General features: G+C 48.9%; 3 protein-coding genes and 1 long non-coding RNA gene across 5 annotated transcripts; 2 read left to right on the top strand and 2 right to left on the bottom strand.

The window, feature by feature from the left end:
- The first annotated feature begins 130 nt into the window (after positions 1-130).
- On the top strand, positions 131-2,749 carry LOC124699085 (protein prenyltransferase alpha subunit repeat-containing protein 1-B-like). The gene is made up of 10 exons (XM_047231453.1): positions 131-307; positions 402-668; positions 746-856; positions 974-1,064; positions 1,190-1,258; positions 1,427-1,504; positions 1,796-1,885; positions 1,963-2,013; positions 2,102-2,323; positions 2,442-2,749. The coding sequence occupies exons 1-10, from the start codon at positions 219-221 to the stop codon at positions 2,565-2,567; spliced, it is 1,194 nt and encodes a 397-aa protein (XP_047087409.1). The 5' UTR covers positions 131-218; the 3' UTR covers positions 2,568-2,749.
- A 620-nt stretch (positions 2,750-3,369) lies between these two features.
- On the bottom strand, positions 3,370-5,206 carry LOC124696153 (protein OCTOPUS-like). Its single transcript, XM_047228920.1, has one exon. It carries the CDS (start codon positions 5,204-5,206, stop codon positions 3,701-3,703), a length of 1,506 nt encoding a protein of 501 aa, XP_047084876.1. The 3' UTR covers positions 3,370-3,700.
- Positions 5,207-14,942: 9,736 nt separating this feature from the next.
- Positions 14,943-22,168, bottom strand: LOC124699084. Its single transcript, XR_007001254.1, has 2 exons — positions 22,004-22,168; positions 14,943-15,355 (listed from the first exon to the last, which is right to left on the bottom strand). It is a non-coding gene; the product is annotated as an uncharacterized LOC124699084 (long non-coding RNA).
- On the top strand, positions 15,234-18,134 carry LOC124699083 (laccase-22-like). Of its 2 annotated transcripts, XM_047231451.1 has the most exons (6): positions 15,234-15,368; positions 15,735-15,886; positions 16,262-16,506; positions 16,590-16,721; positions 16,821-17,744; positions 17,835-18,134. In XM_047231451.1, exons 1-6 carry the CDS (start codon positions 15,270-15,272, stop codon positions 17,963-17,965), a joined length of 1,683 nt encoding a protein of 560 aa, XP_047087407.1. In that variant the 5' UTR covers positions 15,234-15,269; the 3' UTR covers positions 17,966-18,134. The 2 variants fall into 2 exon arrangements, with proteins under 2 accessions (XP_047087407.1, XP_047087408.1); XM_047231452.1 differs by lacking the exon at positions 15,234-15,368 and having other exon boundaries at positions 15,741-15,886; positions 16,283-16,506.
- Positions 22,169-24,117: the final 1,949 nt, after the last annotated feature.

Below are 24,117 nucleotides of genomic sequence, written 5' to 3'. Positions count from 1 at the left end.
GTTTTTTTTTTTTAGTTCGGTGGCTTTTACTACTAGTGATATTTTGGCATGTTTGGTTTTAACTACAGTACCTATTCTCTCGAGCTTCCTTGACTCCGTTCTTCTTCCTTCCTCCTCCCTTCGTCACTGCCCCGCGCCGCGCCGCGCCGCCCCGCCCAGCTTCTCAGCCAAACACCGATCCCGAGAGGAGAGATCAACAGGACAAAGAGAGGCGGGGAATGGAATCGGAAGCAGCAGCAGGAGCAGCGCAAGGGGAAGGGGATCTCCTCCACCAATTTGAGCGAATCCTCCACGACGACCCGCTCATGTAAGGATCCAATCCTGCTCACCTTTTCTTTTCAGTCAGATTTCTTTCCCCTGCCTCCACTCTCACCATCTCCAGTTCATCCATGGCATCGCAGAGACGAGGTCGGGTTCCTGCATCCCACGCAGCTCGACTCGCTACTCGCCGGCGGCGCCAACACATCCCAACACTTCTGGTGCAGCGACCACAAGCTCGCCGTCTCCACCGACGTCCTTCCCGACCTCTACCGCGCCGCTCGCCGCGCGCACTCCGACGCAGCACTCAATGCCCCCTCACCGCCCGCGTCTGCTGCTGCCCTGATCATGACGCACAGCAAGGCGCTGCTCATACTCTGCCCTGACCTGCTCACCGCATGGAACTCCAGGTAAACTCTATACAATGCCTGCCAATTACACATGCCCTTTTTCTTACCTTATCTACAAGAGTCGCCATCTCGTGCAGGAAGAAGGTGCTATCAGTGAATTACGATCTCAAGCACCTCAAGGATGAGCTGCAGCTGTGTGCCTTGATCCTCTCCTACTCGCCCAAGAACGAGAGCACCTGGTGCCACAGGTACATACCTGCACTTTCCTCTTCCTTCTAAACCACATCAACCCAGCCTTCTGCTGCTGCTACTGCAAAACCATGTTTATAGCATAGCATAAACCATAAACGACTTCTCTACAACAGGAGATGGGTCATCACGAAGCTTGCACAGCACATTCAGGATATGTCGGAACTTATAGACAGCGAGTCCCTACTAGTAAAACAGATAGCAGAGGTTTGGCTTACTCAGAATTTTCACATCGACGCTTCCCAGCTCACCATATTTGTTTACTGGACCACGTTCACAAGGAGATGTTGAACAGTGTGCAACGATATAGTTTTACTTTGCCTCATTTGCAGAAATCGAAGATGAACTACCGTGCATGGAGGCATCGATGCTGGCTCATTCCTTTCATGAAACCAGAACAGGTGAGACTGTAACTCGTTATTAATTCCTTGTCTGTCATTCGTAATCTTGTATCTGGACCTCCAAACACTACCATAAAGAGAATAGCCTTAACCTTCGACAAGACTGTAGCAATTTGGCTAGACTTTCTGCTCCAATCATCGGTAGCAACTGATTCCTGTTTCCTGAAGGTGCTGGACGAGTTGAACAAGTCAGTAAAATGGACTGAGTTGCACGTGGCTGACAACTGCTGCTTTCACTACCGCAGGGTTAGGCCCTTACTTATTTCTGTAGCTTGCACTATTTGTATTACTGGCTTAAATAAATTTTGCATCTTACTGGATGATTTGTCATATGGAACGCATGTTTGTGTATCAGTTTGCAGAGCTTTTCAGTTACCATGTGCAATTATGTGTGTTGTTTTGGATTTGGTTCTATTCTCACAGTTCCATATTCTGTATTTCCACTCATACCATGTTTGCTACTAACTATTTTTAAGGACATGATATGCATATTCAGTTGCGTTACTGCAAACTTGATGTTTCGTTGCTTCTTTACAGTCTCTACTACTTGCATTGCTAGACAGCCACGGTGTAGAGAACGGAAACGATTCCCTTTATTTGCAGTCTGATGCTCATCTAATGTGGAAGGTATGGTGAATTTCATCAAAAGCTAATCATTTAGTTCAGCCTTCTTGCTAGAGACTTGATTGTATATGACCTGACAGGAGGAACTAAGGTGGAATGAGATGCTCATCAGGCGGTACCAAGGAAGAGAGGTTTGTGCCTTGTGTGAATCAAACATGGAAATGTCATGTTTGCCACACTAGTGTGATTGATTGGTCGAGATTATGTCTGTTTGTGCAGTCGTTGTGGATCCACCGTCGGTTCCTCTCGCAGTGGTGGCTACAACAGTTGATAAACTCTGAAGAAACCTGCCCGTCAAAGGAGGAGGAGTCCCTGGCAGACCTCTTCCTAGCCCAGGAGATACACCTCCTGTCAGACTGCCTTATTGCTCCTAGTGATGAGTTTGGCGAAACAGGCGTCCAGGCAGGGCTGGCAGCGCTCTACACTCTGTGGATATCGAAGGCAACCTCTTCTTTCCGAGACCCATCTGAATTGTGATACATAGACTAATTATGGTTGACGCTTGGCTGAACAAGTGTAAAAGCTAATTAGTGTTGTGTTATGTTTCTGATGCATGCAGCAAGATGCAGTGGTGAAAGAGAAGGTGGAAGAAAGGTTGCAGCAGTCGGTTGGGAGCCTGAAGGAGGTGTTGGCAAGGGTCTCCTGGGACAAGAGCAGGCTGTGGACACAGCTGCTTCACTGCTGATATCGAGATGGGTAGCTGTATTAACTGTGTGTTAGTGATAGATCATTGAGGTTTGTGGCTCCGGTCACTTCTGCTGTATACGGTAGAGATAAACAAGCATTAACCAATTATAATAGAAACCACATTTCATCTTCACGGTATGTGATTATTGGGTGCCCTATGTAGGGTACTCAATTTGTTCCTTTGGCATTCCTGCCGTTGTATTGCTAGGGCCTGGAGAGCTTTATGGATGTTCTTGGGTGCAATCCTGGCGGTGCATCATCCTTACACATGGAGTGTGCGTCCAGGTTACTGTATGATACATACGTTTGTGGCTGTGAGCTCCTGTTGCTCTATTATTTCGGTTGTCATTGCCTGGAATCAATAAAATTTGAGTTAAGATGCTACTTCAGCATTCGTATGAATGAATTAGATAGATGTGAATAAGGCCTTAGATGTGAATTTGGTCCAGCTGCAAATGGACATCTAGCCTCTGTTTGTAATTATTACTGGCGATTGTGACAATTTCCTTAAGGAAGAAATGAAGTGAATATCACTTTATCACTACTAACAAAAGAACACACGTTCACAGAGGAAGATGTGAATCATGCCGGTAAACATAAGTAGACGGATTACAATTCCACAAGTAAGCAGGAAGAAAACCCTTGCATACTTTAGGATTTTCTGGGGGCAGAAACGACACAATAATAGCAGGAGCAGAAGAAAATCTGACATTCTAGATTCTAATAGGCTGTAACAAGGAACCTGCAAATTTCTTGCTGCCAATCTAAATCTAGATCAATAACATCTTAAAGCACCAGGCCAAATTATGGCATTCGATTTCATAGCCCCTACATCATGCTATGAACACATAGTATTGCCAGAATGCTAACTTGAATTCAACTGACAAAAGCAAACATACATATGGCATATCTTATACAAGGGTGTAAAGTTAAATGCTATACCCCACTCCCAAGCCCAGTAGGAAATAAGACCCTAAGTAAGGTATAATCCAACACCATCACCAGTTTCCTTTTCTTCTCAGCCTAACAAAAGTATGATCCTGATGACGCTACCACAGCTATGAACATTGTAGCCAAGGCACATTAGAAGATGAAAAAAAAGCACATAAACCTGCCTTTATCACTTCTAGATCAGTACATTCCAAGCGCGCTCCGGGGCAATGAATTCGATGAACGAGCGGGCCTTCCCTTCCCGGACATGCCATTGTGATTTCGCCGGCTGAACTGGTTACCTCCTCCCACTGGAATAGGAATCCCGCCATTATCACCCGTGCAAGGCGCATACCTTGCACTGAAATTCCTCTCGAGCAAAACCTCGTCCTTCCTCATCCTCCCTAAGCCATTTACATGCATTTCAACATTGCTCCTCCTCCCGCTCGCCACGCCCATCGCTGCTCCACCATTGCCAAACGAGCTTCTCGCGCTTACACTGCTGTTGCACCTGAGCATCTGCCCATTGTACCCCCTTGCACGGAGCTCGGGCCAATTTTCTGAAAATGATCGGTTGGCTAGACTTGTAGCTTCAGACTCCTTGGTGCTGCTCTTCTTATTTATGAGACCCCAGATGCTCCACCCCTTGATCCCCTTCTTAGACTTCTTCGCCGGCAGAGGGATGCCGCCACGGAATGCCGCTGAATCCAAGCTCCCGGACATATCATCATCCCGGTCCCGGAGAGAATGAGAATTATACAGTCCCTGCTCCCAGTGCTGATTGTGGTCAAGAACACTCTGGCTCTGGGCGTGATGGTACTGGTAGAACTCGGCGCCGATGGCTGGCGAAACCCGGGCATTGGCATTGGCATTTGCACCAGCGACCATCCTGGGCAGATCACTGGCATCAGAGAATGACTTGCGGCTGGAGAAGGAGGAGCGGTCCACGCTCCGGCGCCTCCTGCTGGAGCTGGAGGAGTCTAGGTAGTAGTCCCTTGTCTGGGCGCAGCCGCCGGGCTCGGCGCCGTCGTCTTCCTCCACAGGGATTTGGCCGTCGGAGCGCGGGATGGGCGCGTCCTCGACCAGGGACAGCATTGGGGGCAGGCGTGGCCGTACGCCGTGGTAGCCGTCGCAGGAAGGTCGGGGCTGTTCATCCACCGAGATGCGGCCGGCGTCCATCGAGAAAAGGGCGGCGTCCACATCGACGGAGCGCCGGCCGAGCGCGTCGACGGCGACCTCGGAGCGCGCGTCGCGGAAGCTGCGGTGCCGGGGATCCTCGTGCGGCACGGGCATGGCGGCCCTGCCGCTGCTGATGCTGGTAGTGGGCCCCGGCTCCTGCTTCTTGACCTTGCTCTTGCGGCGCCATTCCTGCCACTTCTTGCCCAATCCCCCGAACGTGCCGGCGGCCTTCTTCTCTTGGTTGATGTGGTCCTTCATCGGCCTCATCGCTGTCGGTGGAAGATCTTCCAGGTCGCCCGGTGGTTCTTGTTGGAAGAGGGCGGCGGCGCCGCGGACGTCGCAGGAGCGGCGCTGCGGCTCGAAGTAGGCGGCGGCGGAGCGGGCGTAGGAGAAGGACTTGCAGCGGCGGAGCTCCGCCGGGTCGGCGGGGTCGCTGGGGTGGAGGCCGGCGAGGCGCTCGCGGAGGCAGGCGGAGCAGAAGCCGGTGACGGCGATGCCCGGGTGGAGGCCGCAGATGGGCTGATCCATATCCCTACTCACGCGCTAACAAACTCACTCTATCTAGGACTACGACTAGGAGTATCTATCTACCAAGCGCAAGACTGCACCATTGGTGAACTGAATTCCTACTTAAGAGGACTGATCTTCTTTCTTTTTATGTCTACTAAAAAGAAAGAAAATCTTGTGATCTTGTGATGTGGGAGAAAGACAAGATGAGATGGAATGGAAGATTCTTGTGTTCTATCCCCTCTCCTGTTGTGATGTACTGCTGTTTGAGCTGAGAGTGGCTGTGAGACTGATGAGCTGAGCAGGCAAAAGAGACAGACCTCATCAGGCAGGGGCAGTGATGGTGACCTCTTTCCTTTCCTTTCCTTTCCTTTTCTTTTTTCACTTTTCCTTTCTTGCCCCTGTCCCTCTTCTCTTTTGCTTTACCCTTTCCCCCATCTTGGACTCTTGTTGCTCATTCCTGCAAGAACTTCCTACATTTTTTTTTTGTTTCAGTTCATTGCTTTAACCTTTGATTTCATAAATTCACACTTACTACTTTGTCCAGTTCATTTTCGGCTACACAAAAAAAAACTCTACTGAAGCAGCCATGCTATCAATTGGATCACAAAACATGCATGCCAAGTTGCCAACACCTTAAGAGCATCTCCAGTCGCGTCCCCCAAACCGTCCCCCAAAGGGATTTGGGGCGCGCCGGACAAAAAAACGTTCCCAGCCGCGCGCCCCAAAGCCCTTTTTTGTCCGGCGCGCCCCGATACGGTGTCCGGCGCCCGAGCCCGTCCCCGTCCCACGGGGACGCTCCGGGACGCCGGACACAACGAAAAGCGGGGCCAACCGACGCGGGCCCGGCGCGTCAGCGGCACGGAAGGCTAAAACCCCGTCGCCTACCTTTGGTCAAGCGACGTTAATGGCGTCCCTGTTTTCCCGAGCGACGCGAGGACGCGTCTCGTCGTGCATGGCCGCGTGGCCGTCCGCGCCGGAGTTATTGCGTGCAACCACCCGCCGCCGCTGCTGTTTTAAGACGCCCTCCGGTTATCGCCGCTCATCATAATCCTTCTCGTCGCCGCCGCCTCCCTTCCCGGATCCTCTCCTCGCCGCTCAAAAAATGTCGAGCTCGTCCTCCCGCAAGATCGCCGCGGCGAACGGCTCGGCCGCGGCGGCCTCACCGTGGCGGAGGCGTGGGCGCCGTACCACGCCGGTATCCGGTCCCGCCGGACGTGCGGGCCGCCAAGCGGCGGCGGGCGGAAGATGGCCGTGAACGGCATTGGCATCCCGCCGCCGCCGAAGCCGGACACGCGGCAATGGCGGGACGCCATCAAGGCCCGTCGGGCTCAACTCACCGCCGAGGAGCGGGCGGATCCGACATGGGCGGCCAAGGACAACGACGACTGGTGGACGACGTACTTCAAGGCTAAGTACGACGTCGAGATGCACGAGCACCGACGGGCTCATCGGCGGGCCCAACGAGCTCGGAACGAGGAAGGCCGCGCCTCGTTGCGGGGCGTTCCGGGCGCACCCTCGAGAACGTCATCCGCGGCCTCCGCAACGGCGCTCCGCGGCCGGAGATGCCGTCGTCGCCGCCGCCGTCTCCTCAATGGCAGCCGAGGAGGACGACGTACTCGTCCTCCTCGCACTCTTCTTCCTCGGGGCCGGCGCGATCGACGCCGTCGTCGTCGTACCGGTCGGCGCCGTATACCGTTCCCAAACGGGAGGTCGAGGAGGAGCCGGCGACGCCCGTCAGCACGAGGCGTGGCGGTAGCGGCAGCGGACGGCGAGCAAGGGAGGCGCGGCGGCGCCCTCCTCATCCCGAGCCGGAGGTGAAGGAGGAGCCGGAGGAAGCGTCGCGAGCGGCGCCGCCGGCGGAGTACGAGCGGCGACGAGCGCTCATCGCCGGCGGCCGACGACCCCGAGGACCGCCCGGGGCGGCGGGCGGCGTTCCCGGCGTCCATGGACGACAAGGACGCCTGGAGGGGCAACCTGGACGCGGCGATCGCCATGTCCATCCGCGACTCCGGCAAGCCGCCGGTGGACCTCACCGACGACGGCGAGGCAGGACCAAGCGGCTTGGTGAAGGACGAGCCCGTGGACGAGCCCGTCGACGAGCGCGTCAAGCGAGAGGTCGTCACCGACGAGATGTACAACTTCCGGCGAGTACTACGACGCCTCCGGCCGCCGCAAGTGGTTCTAGATTAGGTTTAGTTTTAAAGTTAGTCAAATTTCGTTCGAATCTATGTAAGTTTGGACGAATCTAATCGAATCTAGTCAAGTTTAAAATTTGCGAAATTTTGTTTGGGGGACGCGACTGGGGAGCGACGTCCCCCAAACGCGACACGAACGAAACACGTCCCCCAAACGCTCAATCCGGCGCGGTTTGGGGGACGGTTTGGGGGACGCGAGTGGAGATGCTCTAATTAACCTCTAATCACTGAAATCATAAACACAGCTGGGTGCAGCACAATAGTAGTAGGTGAAATTGATGCATCGCCATAGCAAATTATTAGCTGGATGGACCAGGATATATAATGATAATATTCCCAAGAATGCAGCATCATGAATGATAATTTCCATCCATGCATGCATGCTAACACTTCCTCTTATGATCCATCGATCGGCCTGCTTTGCCTTGCTTTGGATTGTACTACCTACCAGCTTCTGCTAGCTAATGCTGCTGTCCGTCCACCTTGCTATTCAGCATCATCATTGTGTGCGAGTTAGCAACAGGATGCATGGTCTGGATGGGGTCTTCGATTAATTTCAATCTGAAAGCAACAACACACGTATTGAATTAAACTAACCCCTTGCCAAACAAAATAAAACAATAACAACAAAGAATCGTGTAGACTTGTATGTTAATGCACGTTTAGAAATCATAATTTCCATACTAATATTCAACACGAAACATTGTTTTTTGTCGTTGCAAAGCAAATGCTCAGCAATATGTCTGGCATCAATTCTCATTCAGCCTCGGGCAAGTTAGATGGCGAAAACTCAAGCTATCCTCGCGTGTGCCGGTGCCCACCACCGTCGTAGAGGTTTCGTGCGTACACATGACCTACATATACGGATCCGTACATATGTGAGGTCGCAAGGCTTCCTACATGGCTAACTTACAAACTAATTATTCATTAACTAGGCGTAAAATACCATCTTGCCTTTATTTATGAAGGGGTTTCGATCATTTCAGCAGTTGTTGTGTTTGAGTTTAGGAGGAGGGGTGTATCGAAGCACAGTCGGCGAAGCAAAACAACCAAACAAACATATGAACAGAATCGAAGGTACATGATTTGAAACACGAAAAGTAGCACGCTCGAGATCGAGTAGGATTTTGACTCGACATCACGCCTACACCGTGCGAAATGGTGACTATAACCCTCATCAAACGACCAAAACTTTAATTATAAAATGGTAAAGATCCAACACATAGCGTGTGACCGATATGATCCTGGTTATTATTTTAATCCTCCAACGGTCATGCACGCCTGGAGTAGATTAAGATTTAGGCGCTAACTGGCTGGTGTCTCCTCATTGAACGGTTAACACCTTAGCAGCTGAAGTAGGGTGTAGGGATTAGCACATGTAACTCTGATCTGAGAGCTTATATATGGCCTGAACTCAACAAGAAGTGCACGTCCCCTCTCTGCTTTGTGCATCATGATTTATGTGTGCATCCATGTGAGGAGTGATATCAAAGAAAGTTTGGTCATTTTTTGTTTCTCCGGAGTAAAAGTAGCTTCATTGAAGATTGTACTCCCTCCAGTCCATAATAAATACCGTGATTTTATTTTAAATTTAAACTAAAACCATGACACTTATTATGTAACGGAGGAAGTGGAAAAGAAAGCAAATTCCGTACAGATAGTAATATTTGTGTTTATTAGTATTGGTCCAACTGCTTGTTAGTTGAGCTTGATCTTTAGCATTTGAATAAACCAGACAGACAATCTTGGATTCATAAAAAGAATTCAGAACATGTGCATGCACATTGAGAAGATCTAAGCCAGGGATACATAGGCTAGCGAGCAGAGAGACATCACAAATGAATACTGAGACGATCCAGTAACAAAAATAAAGCAAATCCTAATCGGATCTCTGGAAAGAAAAAGAAAGACCTGCTGCAGCTGCAGCTGCATCCTGCACGGAAGGAAGCAGAGAAGACAAAACTGAATGTGCGTACTTAGAGGCGTATCTTCAGTCTATTCTATCGTTTGTAGCAGACACAGCAGAGCGTCTGTCGTGACAAATCGCTGAGCAGAATAGTAGTGTCTATCTACTCTACGAGTGAAATCTGCCCCCTTTGCTTTCTCCATCAACCTTTGCTTTGCACCGGTTCCAATGATTTCTTTTCTGTTTTTTGGTTTCACTTGCTCGATTGCAGTTTCAAGAGAAATCAAATTCAAACTCTAGTTTCTTTTCGCGGAAGAAGAAACTAGTACTCCGTAGAAGTTTTACATCTGGATCTGAGCTAGCAAACTCTCCGCCTCAATTCTCTTCCCGTGAACCAATAAATGGGGTCATAACCTTGGATCCTTCTTTTTTTTCACAACCAGTTTAAATGATCCGTTAGCATGAACTTGGAGGCTGAATTTGCCTATTTTAAACCTGCCTGCTTCTTGGGCCTAAATTCCACTCCGAGGTATATTTTATTGGTTTTCTCTTAACATAACCATGTATCGGTGAAATGGAGGATATCATGTTGAGATCTTCACCTTGAGAGGGTTGATCCAATTCAGACACTCTCTTATTTATCTCTATTATAGGAAAAAAGAATAGTGTAACATTGCTAGGTTTCGCAAGGTTGTCAAAATTTTGTACTCCCTCCGGTTCATATTAGTTGATACTAATATAGATGATTTAGACATATTTTAGTTCTAGGTACATCCATACGAGTGCCAAGTAATATGAATTGGAGGGAGTAACAAAATTAGTTGCCAGGTTTTATCCGTATACTAGTATTAGACTAGTTCGTTTAGTTCATAGGTCGACCCAACCGACCCTAAGCCCGGGCACCTGTCCTGGCCGCCTTTATTCCCAAATAAGTTGGGTAGGCTAGAGGTGAAACCCATAAGATCTCGTAACCAACTCATGGTTCTGCCACAGGGATAGCAAGCTTTCACGCGGCTCTTTCCATGGCTAGTTCTTCAGTGATACTCCAGTCCGTCAGATCTCTCTTTACTGACTCCTCCCATGTTAAGTTTGGTCTACCCCGTCCTCTCTTGACATTATCAGCACGTTTTAACCGTCCACTAGGCACTGGAGCTTCTGGAGGCCTACGATGAATATGGCCAAACCATCTTAGATGATGTTGGACAAGCTTCTCTGCAATCGGTGCTACCCCAACTCTATCTCGTATATCATCATTCCGGACTCGGTCCTTCCTCGTGTGACCACACATCCATCTCAACATGCACATCTCCGCCACACCTAACTGTTGAACATGCCGCCTTTTAGTCGCCCAACACTCAGCGTCATACAACATTACGGGTCGAACCGCCGTCCTATAGAACTTGCCTTTTAGCTTTTTTGGTACTCTATTATCACAAAGAATGCCAGAAGCTTGGCGCCACTTCATCCATCCGGCTTTGATCCGGTGGTTCACGTCTTCATCAATATCCCCATCCTTGTCATCCTTGTGCAGGATTGACCCCAAGTATTGAAAGGTGTCCTTCTGAGGCACCACCTGCCCATCCAGGCTAACCTCCTCCTCCTCGTGCCTAGTAGTACTAAAACCGCACATCATGTACTCCATTTTAGTTCTACTAAGTCTAAAACCTTTCGATTCCAAGGTTTGTCTCCATAGTTCTAACTTCCTATTGACCCCCGTTCGACTATCATCGATTAGGACCACATCATCCGCAAAGAGCATACACCAAGGGATATCTCCTTGTATATCCCTTGTGACCTCATCCATCACCAAATCAAATAGGTAAGGGCTCAAAGCTGACCCCTGATGTAGTCCTATTTTAATCGGGAAGTCATTGGTATCGCCATCTCTTGTTCGAACACTTGTCAACATTATCGTACATGTCCTTGATGAGGGTAATGTACTTTGCTGGGACTTTGTGTTTCTCCAAGGCCCACCACATGACGTGTCGTGGTATCTTATCGTATGCCTTCTCCAAGTCAATGAACACCATATGAAGGTCCTTCTTTTGCTCCTTGTATCTCTCCATGAGTTGTCATACCAAGAAGATGGCTTCCATGGTCGACCTCCCAGGCATGAAACCAAACTGATTTTTGGTCACGCTTGGCATTCGTCTTAAGCGATGCTCAATGACTCTCTCCCATAGCTTCATTGTATAGCTCATAAGCTTAATTACACGATAGTTAGTACAACTCTGAACATCCCCTTTGTTCTTGAAGATTGGTACTAATATACCGCGTCTCCATTCTTCTAGCATCTTGTTTGCTCGAAAAATGGAGTTGAAGAGCTTAGTTAGCCATACTAACGCTATGTCTCTGAGCCCTCTCCACACCTTAATGGGGATACAGTCAGGGCCCATTGCCTTGCCTCCCTTCATCCTTCTCAATGCCTCCTTGACCTCGGACTCCTGGATTCACCGCACAAAACGCCTACTGGTCTCATCAAAGAAGTTGTCCAACTCAATGGTAGAGCTCCCAGTCTCCCCATTGAAGAGCCCGTCGAAGTACTCCCGCCATCTATGCTTAATCTCCTTGTCCTTCACCAGGAGCTGGTCTGCTCCGTCCTTGATGCATTTGACTTGGTCAACATCCCTCGTCTTCCTCTCTTGGATCTTGGCCATCCTATAGATGTCATTTTCGCCTTCCTTCGTGCCTAACCGCTGGTAGAGGTCCTCATACGCTTGACCCCTTGCTTCACTCACAGCTCGCTTTGCGGCATTCTTTGCCATCTTGTACTTCTCCATGTTGTCTACACTCCTATGCAGGTGCAGGCGTCTGAAACAATCCTTCTTCTCCTTAATAGCCTTCTGGATATCAGTGTTCCACCACCAGGTATTCCTAACTTCGCTTCTACTTCCCCTGGACACTCCAAACTCCTCTGAGGCCACCTTACGAATACAGGTCGCCATCTTCATCCACATATTGTCCACATCACCTCCTTCCTCCCAAGGGTCCTCCTTACTGACCCTCTCCTTGAATGTCTGAGCTACCTCCCCCTTGAGCTTCCACCACTTCGTTTTAGCGACTTTCGCACGCTTATCCCGTAGGACACGAATTCGAAAGCGGAAGTCAGCCACCACAAGCTTATGCTGATGGACAACACTCTCTCCAGGTATCACCTTACAATCTAGGCACACATTCCTGTCTTCTCTCCTTGAGAGGATGAAGTCAATCTAGCTACTGTGGTGGCCATTACTAAAAGTCACTAGATGTGATTCTCTCTTTTTAAAGAAGGTGTTAGCTACGATCATGTCGTACGCTAAAGCAAAGCTTAGGACATCTTCCCCTTCTTGATTCCTGATGCCATAGCCAAAAATCCCATGCACCCCTCCAAAACCTACGTTAGATGTACCCACGTGTCCATTAAGGTCTCCTCCTATGAAGAGCTTTTCGCCACTGGGTACACCCCTAACCAAGTCCTCTAGGCCTTCCCGGAACTCCCTCTTCGTGATCTCATTGTGGCCTATTTGGGGGGCATAAGCGCTAATAACATTGAGAACTAAGTCCCCAACTACCAGCTTGACCAGGATAAGCGCTAATAACATCTCTTGACGTCTACCACTCCAGATTTGAGGCTCTTGTTGATCAAGATGCCTACACCATTTCTGTTTGGAGTCGTTCCCGTATACCACAGCTTGAAGCCGATATCCTCTACTTCCTTTGCCTTTTGTCCCCTCCACTTGGTCTCCTGGATGCAAAGGATATCAACACCTCTCCTCACCGCTGTATCAACTAGCTCCCGAAGCTTAGCTGTCAGGAACCCTACGTTCCAGCTACCTAAGCGAAACCTCCTAGGCTCGGCTAGCTTCCTTACCGTTCGCACTCGTCGAGTCAAATGCAAAGACCCTTGCTCATTTTTCACTACACCCGGGCGCCGATGTAGCGCACCACTAAGGATGCGACGACCCGATCCTTGCTCACTTGCCACCGTATCCAGATCAAGATACGGCGCGCCACCTAGGGAGTGATGACCCGGCCCTTGCCCATTTGACACCACACCCGGGTTCCGATATGACACATCGCTAAGAGGGTTACACCCCAACGAAAATCTTTTGGATTAACGAAAATCTTTTGGATTTCATCTCCATAAGAGTGGCTGAGTTTTTTACGTTGGCTCGCCAAGCCTATCACAACCCTCCTCCTTTACCCGGGCTTGAGACCGGCTATGTTGGGCGCAACCTATTTTATCAAAAAAAATTATCAAATTTTCATTAAAATAGGCGCAACCTATTTTAATGAAAATTTGATATAAAAAATTGATAAAAATTGGCTGGGCTTACAGTGCGTCCAGGCTTAATGAAAACCTTGCATCCGCCACTGATTTAGTTGACAAGGTTAAATGAAACTTACATTGAGTTATATTAAGCTTCATCGATAACCAGTTGGAACATGACAAAATCTCAGCAGACACAGGCAGGGGGAGATGGGGATCGATCGGTATTCGAGGTTGTTCGGTAACAGTGAAGACAAGGGAAGTGTTGTGTTGGTTACATCAAAAGTGTAGTGTCATATCCTCTCCTGATCTCCTCGGTGGTCGAGAAAGAGGACGAATAATATTGTTGGTTTGTTCGGTTGTCAGATTGGAAGAATTACGGTTCAGTTTTATCACAGGAATCTGAGTGTCACGCCATACTTTACCGATCTTCCGAAAAAAGAATTCAAAGTTTTATTTTTCCAAAGAAAGAAAAAAAATCCATTTTCATTCTGCTGCATAAGGTCGATACGTTGCCTGCCGACTACCTAGCCAGAGCCAGGTGGAGTTGGATTTAGCTCTAGCTTGGCTTTGAATCAATCAAAGGAAAACAGACGCCACTCAGACAAATGCCACCCATGAAGGCAAAAACAAATTCCCTAGCTACCTACACAGACAAGCACTTCTCAACTACATAACGATCTGCGGTCCAATATCCATGGTTCAGTTAAGCTCAAGCAAAAATATAAAGTTAAAAATTAGGCAAAAAGAAATGAAAAGAAAAACGCACACGCACCACTTACTAGATATCCATGATTCATCACCTCCATGTCACCAAAGGTGATTGCCATCTGCATCCCCTAGCTAAATTCCCTGTCACTCTCTTGTACACCGACAGCTGAGAACTCGCATACACATGTATCAATCAATCAATTACTCAATTTTTGTGTGCACAAACACTAACTGGTTGCAACTAGTACACTGGCTACATTATCAATCTAAATGACACATCAAACCTAATTAGATCTAGCTAGTGATCTGATGATCTGATGCAGATACAGTGGCATGAGATCCTACACAGCACTAACATTTTCAGTTAGCTCACTTGTCACATTCTTCTTATTAATGAAATTCCGATTGCCGTAAAGTTAACTGAGGATCTGTGTTTGTTTTGGCTGCTCTATGCTAGGCTATAAGGTTCAGATGTTGTTGTGGGTTGCATGTACATGCACATACATATACATACGTAGTACATGGATGTGAACTGCAAGTTACTTAAAGATTGATGCCTATTAAGTGACACTCCTACTAGCTAGCAGGCTAGTCAACAGGGCAAGTGCTCTTGTTAGTGAGCAGAGGACAGGTACAGGGAACCAAACTCCAAATCTAGGAAAGGTAGATACATTGCAGCTGGCGACATCTACATCACCGGCATGGATATTACCCAATTTCTATGCAACATAGTTAGCCAAGTGCAAGTGGGTGCTACCTTTGCATACTTTGAGGTAAAAATAAAGAAGAAATTACCTGCAATCTGCGGCTAGCTAGCCTTGTCAAGCAAGGATTTCTCACCTAGAATTAAAAACGACATGGCAGCTACAAACCCAATAGCCGCCCAAAATTGAGCCCTTTCCTGGGCCATTAAAACCATGCTTGTTCTGTCATTCCATGCAACCAGGCATACTATCTCAGCTCAAAAGCACTGTCGTCCTTGTCTGCGATCAGTAAGCTAGCTAGCTCTGATAAGGCAGCATGGCCACACCTCGTCGTCTTAGTGAGCTCCTCATGGTCAGCTGCTTCCTGCTTCAGGCTATCAGCGCCCACGCAATCACCCGACACTACAAGTTCAATGTGAGAATCTTAATACGAGCATATGCATTCATAAAAATGACAAATATACATACGGGAGGAGCAATGCATAGTTAATGACTGTGCACACTTCACTCTTTTATGCATGTAGCCAGGGTTGAATAGCATATCGGCATGTAGATACAGAGTATGCAGTGCATTCTTTGCCGCCATTTAGCTATGGCATTTTCCTTCTAGATGAAATATAACTATGACAACCATGCATGGTATGCTGGGGCTCACTTCATGGCTCCCATGTTGCAACAATTAGCCATGGCAACAAAAATGACAAAATGGCCACCCTTGTACCCTGAGGTGGCTACAGAACTCAAGCTACCATAATGGTTTACTATGATTTGACTTGTGCAGGTGGTTATGAGGAACATGACACGACTTTGCTCAACCAAGCCCATCCTCACAGTGAATGGCAAGTTCCCGGGGCCGGCCCTCTATACAAGAGAAGGCGATAATGTTCTTGTCAAGGTCGTCAATCATGTACCTCACAACATTACCATCCACTGGTAAGTGCTTCATACCCCGCAAAAGAAGTGTTTCATTACTCCTCCATGCTTGAACTGCAATATATAGCAGAAAACTACAACCTTAGAGTGGCGATTGCAAGCGATCACACATAAGACAACCTCAAACTTTCTGGCATGTTGTCGACTTATGAGGACTTATAATAATTTTTGTATACTCCATTCTTTGTGAAAGAAGTTACGTCAGTGAAACAATAGAAGAACGTAGCTTTACTCTTGCATTAGATCTAAGAAACCATGCTTGATTTCCTTTTCCGAACAAGACAACCTTTCATTTGATAAGGAAATATAAACAAAATATAGATCATATTTCTGCAACATACTACATAGATAGCTTTCTAACCAAGTCATAATCAGGCATGGGGTAAGGCAGATCAGGACCGGGTGGTATGATGGACCGGCCTACATTACACAGTGCCCAATCCAGCCAGGGAGCAGCTTTCTGTACAATTTCACCGTTACCGGCCAACGTGGTACACTTTTCTGGCATGCCCATATCAACTGGCTGAGGGCTACTGTCCATGGTGCTATTGTCATCCTCCCCAAGCTTGGAGTGCCCTACCCCTTTCCTGCTCCTCACAAGGAGGCAGTTGTTGTCCTAGGTATATGCAGAATTGATCTTCATAATGGTTATTAATTGAGAATAACCCATTTAGCACTTACATTACTTGATGATGTGCTACAGGGGAATGGTGGAAAGCAGACACAGAAACTGTAATTAACCAGGCCATGCAACTAGGTGTAGGACCCAATATTTCTGATTCGCACACCATCAACGGCCACCCTGGTCCGATGTCTGATTGTGCCTCCTCACAAGGTATGAATGAAGGTGCTGCAACATACTGTTGTTTCAATATACTGTGCAAATTTTCTACAAGATAGTAAAAAATGCTTTCGCGATGCATGTTCTGGGCAGACGGGTTCAAGATCAATGTCGAAAATGGCAAGACATATATGCTGCGGATCATCAATGCGGCGCTTAATGACGACCTATTCTTGAAGCTTGCCGGACACAAACTAACTGTGGTTGAGGTTGATGCAGTCTATACCAAGCCATATAAAACCGATATCCTGCTCATCACTCCAGGCCAGACCACCAATGTCCTTGTGACTGCTGACCAAAGTGCTGGCCGTTACCTTCTCTCAGTCTCTCCCTTCATGGATGCTCCCTTACAGGTTGACAACAAAACAGGCACAGCTATCTTGAACTATGCCAACACCATCTCTGCTACAGCACGCCTAACTTTCGTCAAGCCACCACCGCAAAATGCCACCCCTATTGCGTCGAAATTCGTTGAGTCACTCCGAAGCCTCAACTCAAAGGAGTACCCAGCCAATGTGCCACAGACAGTAGAGCACTCACTTTTCTTAACCATTGGTGTGGGTGTCAATCCATGCCCGAACTGCATTAATGGGACAAGAGTGGTAGGCGCAATCAACAATCTGACATTCGTTATGCCATCCACCCCAATTCTCCAAGCAAATTATTACAACATTCCAGGGGTGTTCACAGAAGACTTCCCAGCAACACCACCACACAAGTTCAACTACACAGGAAGCGGCCCAAAAAACCTTCAAACCATGAATGGAACCAGGGTTTATAGGCTGCCATACAATGCTTCAGTGCAGGTCCTACTCCAGGATACGGGGATCCTATCAACAGAAAGCCACCCAATCCATCTGCATGGCTTTAACTTTTTTGTGGTTGGGAGGGGTGTTGGGAATTACAACCCCAAGACCTCCCCTTTAACATTTAACCTCATCGATCCCGTTGAGAGAAACACCATTGGAGTTCCTACCGGAGGCTGGACAGCAATCAGATTTAGGGCTGATAACCCAGGTATATATGTTAATGCTACACTTCTTAAGGTAGTAACACCCTTATTTTTTGTTCCTAACACGAGCTGCTTGATTTGTTGTTATATTCCAGGTGTTTGGTTTATGCATTGCCATTTCGAGGTACACACGTCGTGGGGACTCAAGATGGTATTTGTGGTGGACAATGGGAAAGGGCCCAGTGAGACTCTAATTCCACCACCCAAAGATCTTCCCCAGTGCTGATTACAAGAAGAGTAATTGACAAATCGGCTTTAGTCCAATTATGAAAACAAATTCCGGAACATCAAACAGTGGCGATTTACTCGGTGTGCTTTTGCTTGGCTCCTTTGGCCAAACATTCTCCTCTGCTTTTTTTGGGCATGATTGACAAGATATTGTATACAGGAATTATATTTTGCTGTCCAAATAATTTTTCCCTTTTTTAGGATAAATGGAATTGTATATGTTGGCATGTCACATGATTTTTGAGCATAGAACAAAGCTCTTTCCTCCTCTTTTCATTCCAATAAAGAAAAACACCGGTGTTCTAGAAGGCAGCTAACACATATCTGACTTTTTCTGAAAGGCTGACACTAAGAGCACCTCCAGCCGTCTCCCTGACGAGCCCCCCGGCACCCCTTTTTTTTCATCCGGACGGCGTTATTCGGCCCAACCGCGCCCCCGGTTCCTCGTTTTCCACTGGAAAAGGCCCTTAATCCATCCGGAGAGCCCAGGCGATCCCCGGCCTCCCGGGGTGCGCTCGGGGAGTCCGGACGAGAGAAAAGCGGAGATGGGCCCGCTCTGTCGGCGAGAGAACACGCGAACCCCACCACTTTCTCGTCGCAAATCCCCCTCCCCTCTCGTAGCTCCACCGGCACCACCCCTCGCCAATCCGCTAGCTGGTTGCCTACACTCTGCCGTCCCTCCTCCCACCATCCTATATTCCACCGTCCCTCCTCCCGTCTGCCTATATTCCGCCGTCGAGCAACTCCTCGCGTCGCGCCTCGCGTCGACCACGCCCGAAAGGTGTTCGTCCATTTGCCTGGGCGGACATGGACTCGGACGACGAGGAGGAGCAGATGTTCGCCGAGCTTTTTGAAGAAGAGATGGCAGCCGCCGCCCATGACGAGGAGCACATGTTGATCCTAGCTTGCTTATCTGGCCTGTACGCAGAGAAAGCCATTGGTCGACGTGGTGGGTCGGCACCAGGTTGCCGGAAGTGCAAGCCGAGGCAGCGAATGGAGGGCTACTGCATGCTCTACGCCGACTACTTCGCCGGCAATCCATTGCACGGTGAGGCTGTTTTTAGGCATCGTTTCAGGATGAGCCGGAAGCTCTTCCTGAAAATTGTGTATGCCCTTCGAGACTACGACTCCTACTTCAGATGCAAGTTGGATTACACCGGCATGGCAGGGTTTTCCGCCCTCCAAAAGTGCACAGTGGCTATGCGGATGCTGGCATATGGAGCTCCTGGTGACTATCTTCAGATGGCGGAGTCCACCGCCCTTGATTGTTTCTACCGGTTCTGCAGGGCGGTGATAGCAGTGTTCGGGGACATCTACTTGAGATCACCCACTGTCGAAGACACTGCCCAGATCCTCGCTTTCAATGAAGCTCGAGGATTTCCGGGGATGCTTGGAAGTATTGACTGCATGCATTGAAAATGGAAGAACTGTCCGTTTGCCTAGCAGGGAATGTACAGGGGTCACAAAATAGGCTGCACGTGATACTTGAGGTAGTGGCTACCCATGATCTCTGGATTTGGCACTCCTTTGGTATGCCGGGATCCAACAACGACATCAACGTCTTGCAGTGCTCGCCGATCTTCTCCAAGCTTGTTGAGGGTCATGCTCCCCCGATTGACTTTGTGATCAATGACCGGCACTACAACAAGGGATACTATCTTGCAAACGGTATCTATCCAAAGTGGGCAACATTTGTGAAGACTATCTCAAGCCCTGTCCTCCCGAAGGAGGCGGAGTTTGTCAAGGAACAAGAAGGTTGCCGAAAGGACGTCTAGCGTGCATTTGGTGTCCTCCAGCAGAGATTTGCTGTAGTCCGATTCCCCGCTATGACTTGGTCCAAATATCAGATGTGGGAGGTGATGAACTGTTGTGTGTGCTTACACAACATGATTATTGAGAATGAGCGAAAATATCCAGTTCCTCTGAGAGAGCAAGTTGCACCATATGACAGAGAGGGTCCTCTTGCACAGCCTAATCACCAGGTGCCGGCATCGTGGGCTTCGTTCATCGCTATGTGTCAGGAGATTCGAGACTCCACATTGCATCAACAACTGCAGGATGATCTGGTGGAGCACATATGGAGGCTTCGATGCAACACCAACTAGTGTCCATTCGATTTGTTTCAAAACTTGTTAAATTATTTGCTTGCTTTGTTGAACTGTAACGTTTATTTGTAAAAACAAGCCAAATATTGGCCAAAAAATTTCAAATTCGCCGAACTATGAGTTTATTTGTGAAAATAAAGCCAAAAACGCCAATCTTCGGGCGTATAGTTGGGGGGCGGCTGGAAGTTCGGTGCTCCCCACGCCAAACTTTCGTCCAATCCGGCGATATTTAGCGCCGGATTTGGTCGTGGGAGCGCCAACGGCTGGAGGTGCTCTAAATACACATTCCTAAGAGCATCTCCAGTCGCGTCCCCCAAACCGTCCCCCAAAGGGATTTGGGGCGCGCCGGACAAAAAATCGTTCCCAGCCGCAAGCCCCAAAGGTCCTTTTTGTCCGGCGCGGCCCAATACGGTGTCCGGCGCCCCGAGCCCGTCCCCTCTACACAGGGGATGCTCTGGGCACGCCGGACACAACGAAATGAGAGGCGAGGAGGCGCGGGCCCGACGCGTCAGCGGCTCGGACGCTCAACCGCCGCCTACGTAGCAACGGTGCAGTTGCCGGGAAGGGGAACCGTCGCATTGGCAACCGCGTCGACCGACGCGCCAACCGCCGGAATGGAGCGCGAACTCCTCGGAAGAGCAACCACCACTCTCTTTGACTTCTGCGCCACCGTTCATCCGCGCTCAACAAGACCCGTACGTAGGCTTTCGGATCTTCAACCGGCCGCCATTCATCCAAGCTTCTCACGATGAGCGGCCTCTCTGGGCTTCCATCAGACACTGACACCGAGGGCAAGTCTCCAAGATGGCGCCATTGGTGGGACAGAGTCCGTACACCCAACATCGGCGATGATTCCCCGCCGCCACTGGACAACGCGGAGGAATGGCAGGCCGTGGAGGAGGAGGCGGAGAAGGAAGGGTATGAGGAGGCGGCGGCGGCCCGGGCGAAGGCGGACGCGGACGCGAAAGCGAAGGCCAAGGCGCAGCCAACGAGCACCGTCGACGACAAGGAGTACACAAGTTCCTCTGACGCGTCGACCGACACCGCCTCTTCAGAAGAGGTGACGAGCAGGAAGCGCCACCGTGATGAGGACGACGAGGCGGGGCCATCAAAGAAGAAGAAGAAGAAGAAGAAGAAGTAGTAGTTTAAAAAAATTATATGTAATTTGATTATGTGTTTTCGAAGTTTTATATGTAATTTGTTTATGTTGCACCGATTTGAATATTAGTACAGAGTTTTCTTCTATCTATTAAAACAAAAAAAAAATATTTTAATGTTTGGGGGTGACGTTTGGGGGACGTGGCTGGGGAGCGACGTCCCCCAAACGCGGCACGAACGAAACACGGCCCCCAAATGCTCGATCCGGCGCCGTTTGGGGGACGCGACTGGAGATGCTCTAACTTGGGTTAAACAAGAGGCGAGCTACAACAAAAACATGTGACCGTTTGACTGGGAGTCTCTAGTATTATGTGTGCATTTTTGTACAAAAGAAACAGGGGCATCATACTAGCTATAACATGGAAGTGATCCTTCATGAATTGGTGGCATAATATTCAGAACATTTGCAGATAGCTATAGAACATCACAGTCACTGTTCTTGAAGGAAACCAATGAACTGCAGTTCCTGACCAGCAGTTCAGGATGGCTACCAAAATCTGTTATGTCCATGTCTTGTCCTGGTACATGATCAATGCTGCTCTCTTCCAGGAATGAAGAAGAGCGTCCTAAACAATTAAGTAGCCTAATTATCTAAGTTAATACCAAGGATTGTCCAAACTCCAAAGTAGAATCTCTCCTGCTCAAATCAATCAAATCTAAGACGAGTTGCTACTTGCTAGAATGCTAGTTACCTTTTATTTTCGGGGGAAAAAAGAGAGGAAGCCAGCGAAATAACCTCTACCATAGGAAGACTGAGTAAAGAAGAAGCAGACCTGCAGGAGAATGCAAGGAGGTGGAGCCACTTGTGGCGAAGCCAGACAAGGAGCGCTTGGCTTGTCAAGGCGGAGGAGGAAGAGCGCGAGCGCGTCGTCGTCGAGGACCACCCGTCTGAGGTCGCGGAGGAGACAATCGTCGGAGACGGGGTTGAGCCTGGCGGCGCGGGGCTCAAGGCCCCCTGCCACGACGCGTACCACGATGAGGCGGAGGAGGAAGACGGCGGCGTCGTTGCTTGCCGGGTTCAGCGAGGGAGCCCACCACCGCTGCAACTCGCCGGCGCCACGTCTTGGTTAGGACTTGGGAATATAGCTAGCCCTACTCTGCGGGCCGGCCTGCAAGCACGGATTTTCGGCCCCGCACAGGCCCGGTACCTAGTAAACGAGCCGTGCCGGCACACGGCCTGCCATGGTACCAGGCGGAATGAAGCCCTCCTACCGGCACCCGGCCCTGGCATGGCACGGGCACGGCCCAACACAACACGCCTCTTTTTGCTTTTTTTTAGATTTTTCTAACTTTAAAATGATTTTTAAATTAATCAGCCAAAAAAAACACCAGAGGGAGAAACATCCAAAAAAGGCTGAAAAGAGCACGTGAGCCCGTCTTTTTAACTTGCGTATCATACTTATCAACGAAGTCAGTTTTTTGGGCCGTCACGACACGGCCCATTTATAAACGGTTTGTCGTGTGTCATGTCAGGCCATTTTAGGAGCGTGTTCGGTCGACTAGTGCAGGGTCTATGATGAAGAAACCTGAATTTTAGTTTCTTTTCAAATTTAGGGATAACTTGAATATAAGTTTTCTACGTAATACAACTAGATCTATATGACAAGGATACACAAGCAATACAAGATACAAGTAGCAAAGCAAAATAACCAATTAAAAAATCACAACAAGTAAGTGAAGAATAGAAATTAACGCAAAATGAAAGATGATGATGTATCCCGAAATTCACACCTTTGAGAGTGTTACATCCTCGCTTAAGAGGTGTGGGGGCATGATGCCCACTAATAGCCACAATGGCTCATCTTATTCTCCACGTGCCCTCACACACTGCGATGTGCCAAAATCTACTATGCATTGCCCTTGGATGCGGTAACTGAACCTTCACAGACAAGGTTAGGTTAATCCACACAATTTAGTTCGAGGCTCCCAAGAACATCATAAAGCTTTACACCGATGTGAATGATCTATGTGGTGTCCTCTTCTCTCTAGGGCGCACAGACACCCAATAGTAACAAGATCCAGAATGGATAGTAGGGGATTGGATTTTCTTTGGTGGAATGGTGGATCTTGGTCTTCTTTCCCAAAACACTAGATGATCAACATATTTGGTTGGCTGGGGAGAGATCCACACAATTTAAGATTTGGCAACAATGAAGGAGAGAGACAAGAGAGGTAACCTTCTCATGGAGAAGAAAATTTTATATAGGCCCCTCCAAATCCAACTGTTGGAGCTTCAGGTCCAATCTTCCGGTCCTAAACAAAGAGGTCTTACACTTAGCCAACTCTCAGCTTAGATCTGGAAGTTCTTAGCTAGAGGTTGGCCTCAAGTTTCGGGCTTGGAAAACCATAACTCCAAGAAAGAGATATTTTTAGGTTCTCTCTCACTACAAGAAAAGTTGCCATGGCCGACGAAGTTGAAGTCGCGCCGTGGTTGCTGGTGTACCATGGCCGACGATTTTTGGTCCCTCCGTGGTGCATGTCAAAACTTTTTTTCTCGTTTTTGAGGCCACCTAGCCCGACGAAAGCGGCCAAAACGTCGCGTATGGTGGCCCGGGACGTGGTGCATCTCGAAATCTCGGGTTCGCCGGCCGAGTCAACGCAAATCCGCACCGCCGAGGGATGTAGGGCCCGGATGGCAGCCTCTCCGGTATTGTTTTTTCTCGATCGCGCCATCTCGTTCAACGTTCTCCGATCGAGCCGTTTACGATGCGGGATCATGGGTCCCGCATGTCATCCTCTATGAACCAAAATTCTTTCTATTCTTGGATTTTTTTTGACCCCCGATTTCCGGCTACTTCCTTTTTCTTTTGATCCCTTGCCGCCTTGGAAACGTTGAGACCGCTGCTGCTAAATGGGACCCGCATGTCATCCTCTATGTGCAATCAAC

This window comes from Lolium rigidum, chromosome 3 (assembly GCF_022539505.1).
Source record: "Lolium rigidum isolate FL_2022 chromosome 3, APGP_CSIRO_Lrig_0.1, whole genome shotgun sequence".
NCBI classification, from domain to species: Eukaryota; Viridiplantae; Streptophyta; class Magnoliopsida; order Poales; family Poaceae; genus Lolium; species Lolium rigidum.
This window is presented reverse-complemented; position numbering and strand designations above follow the sequence as displayed.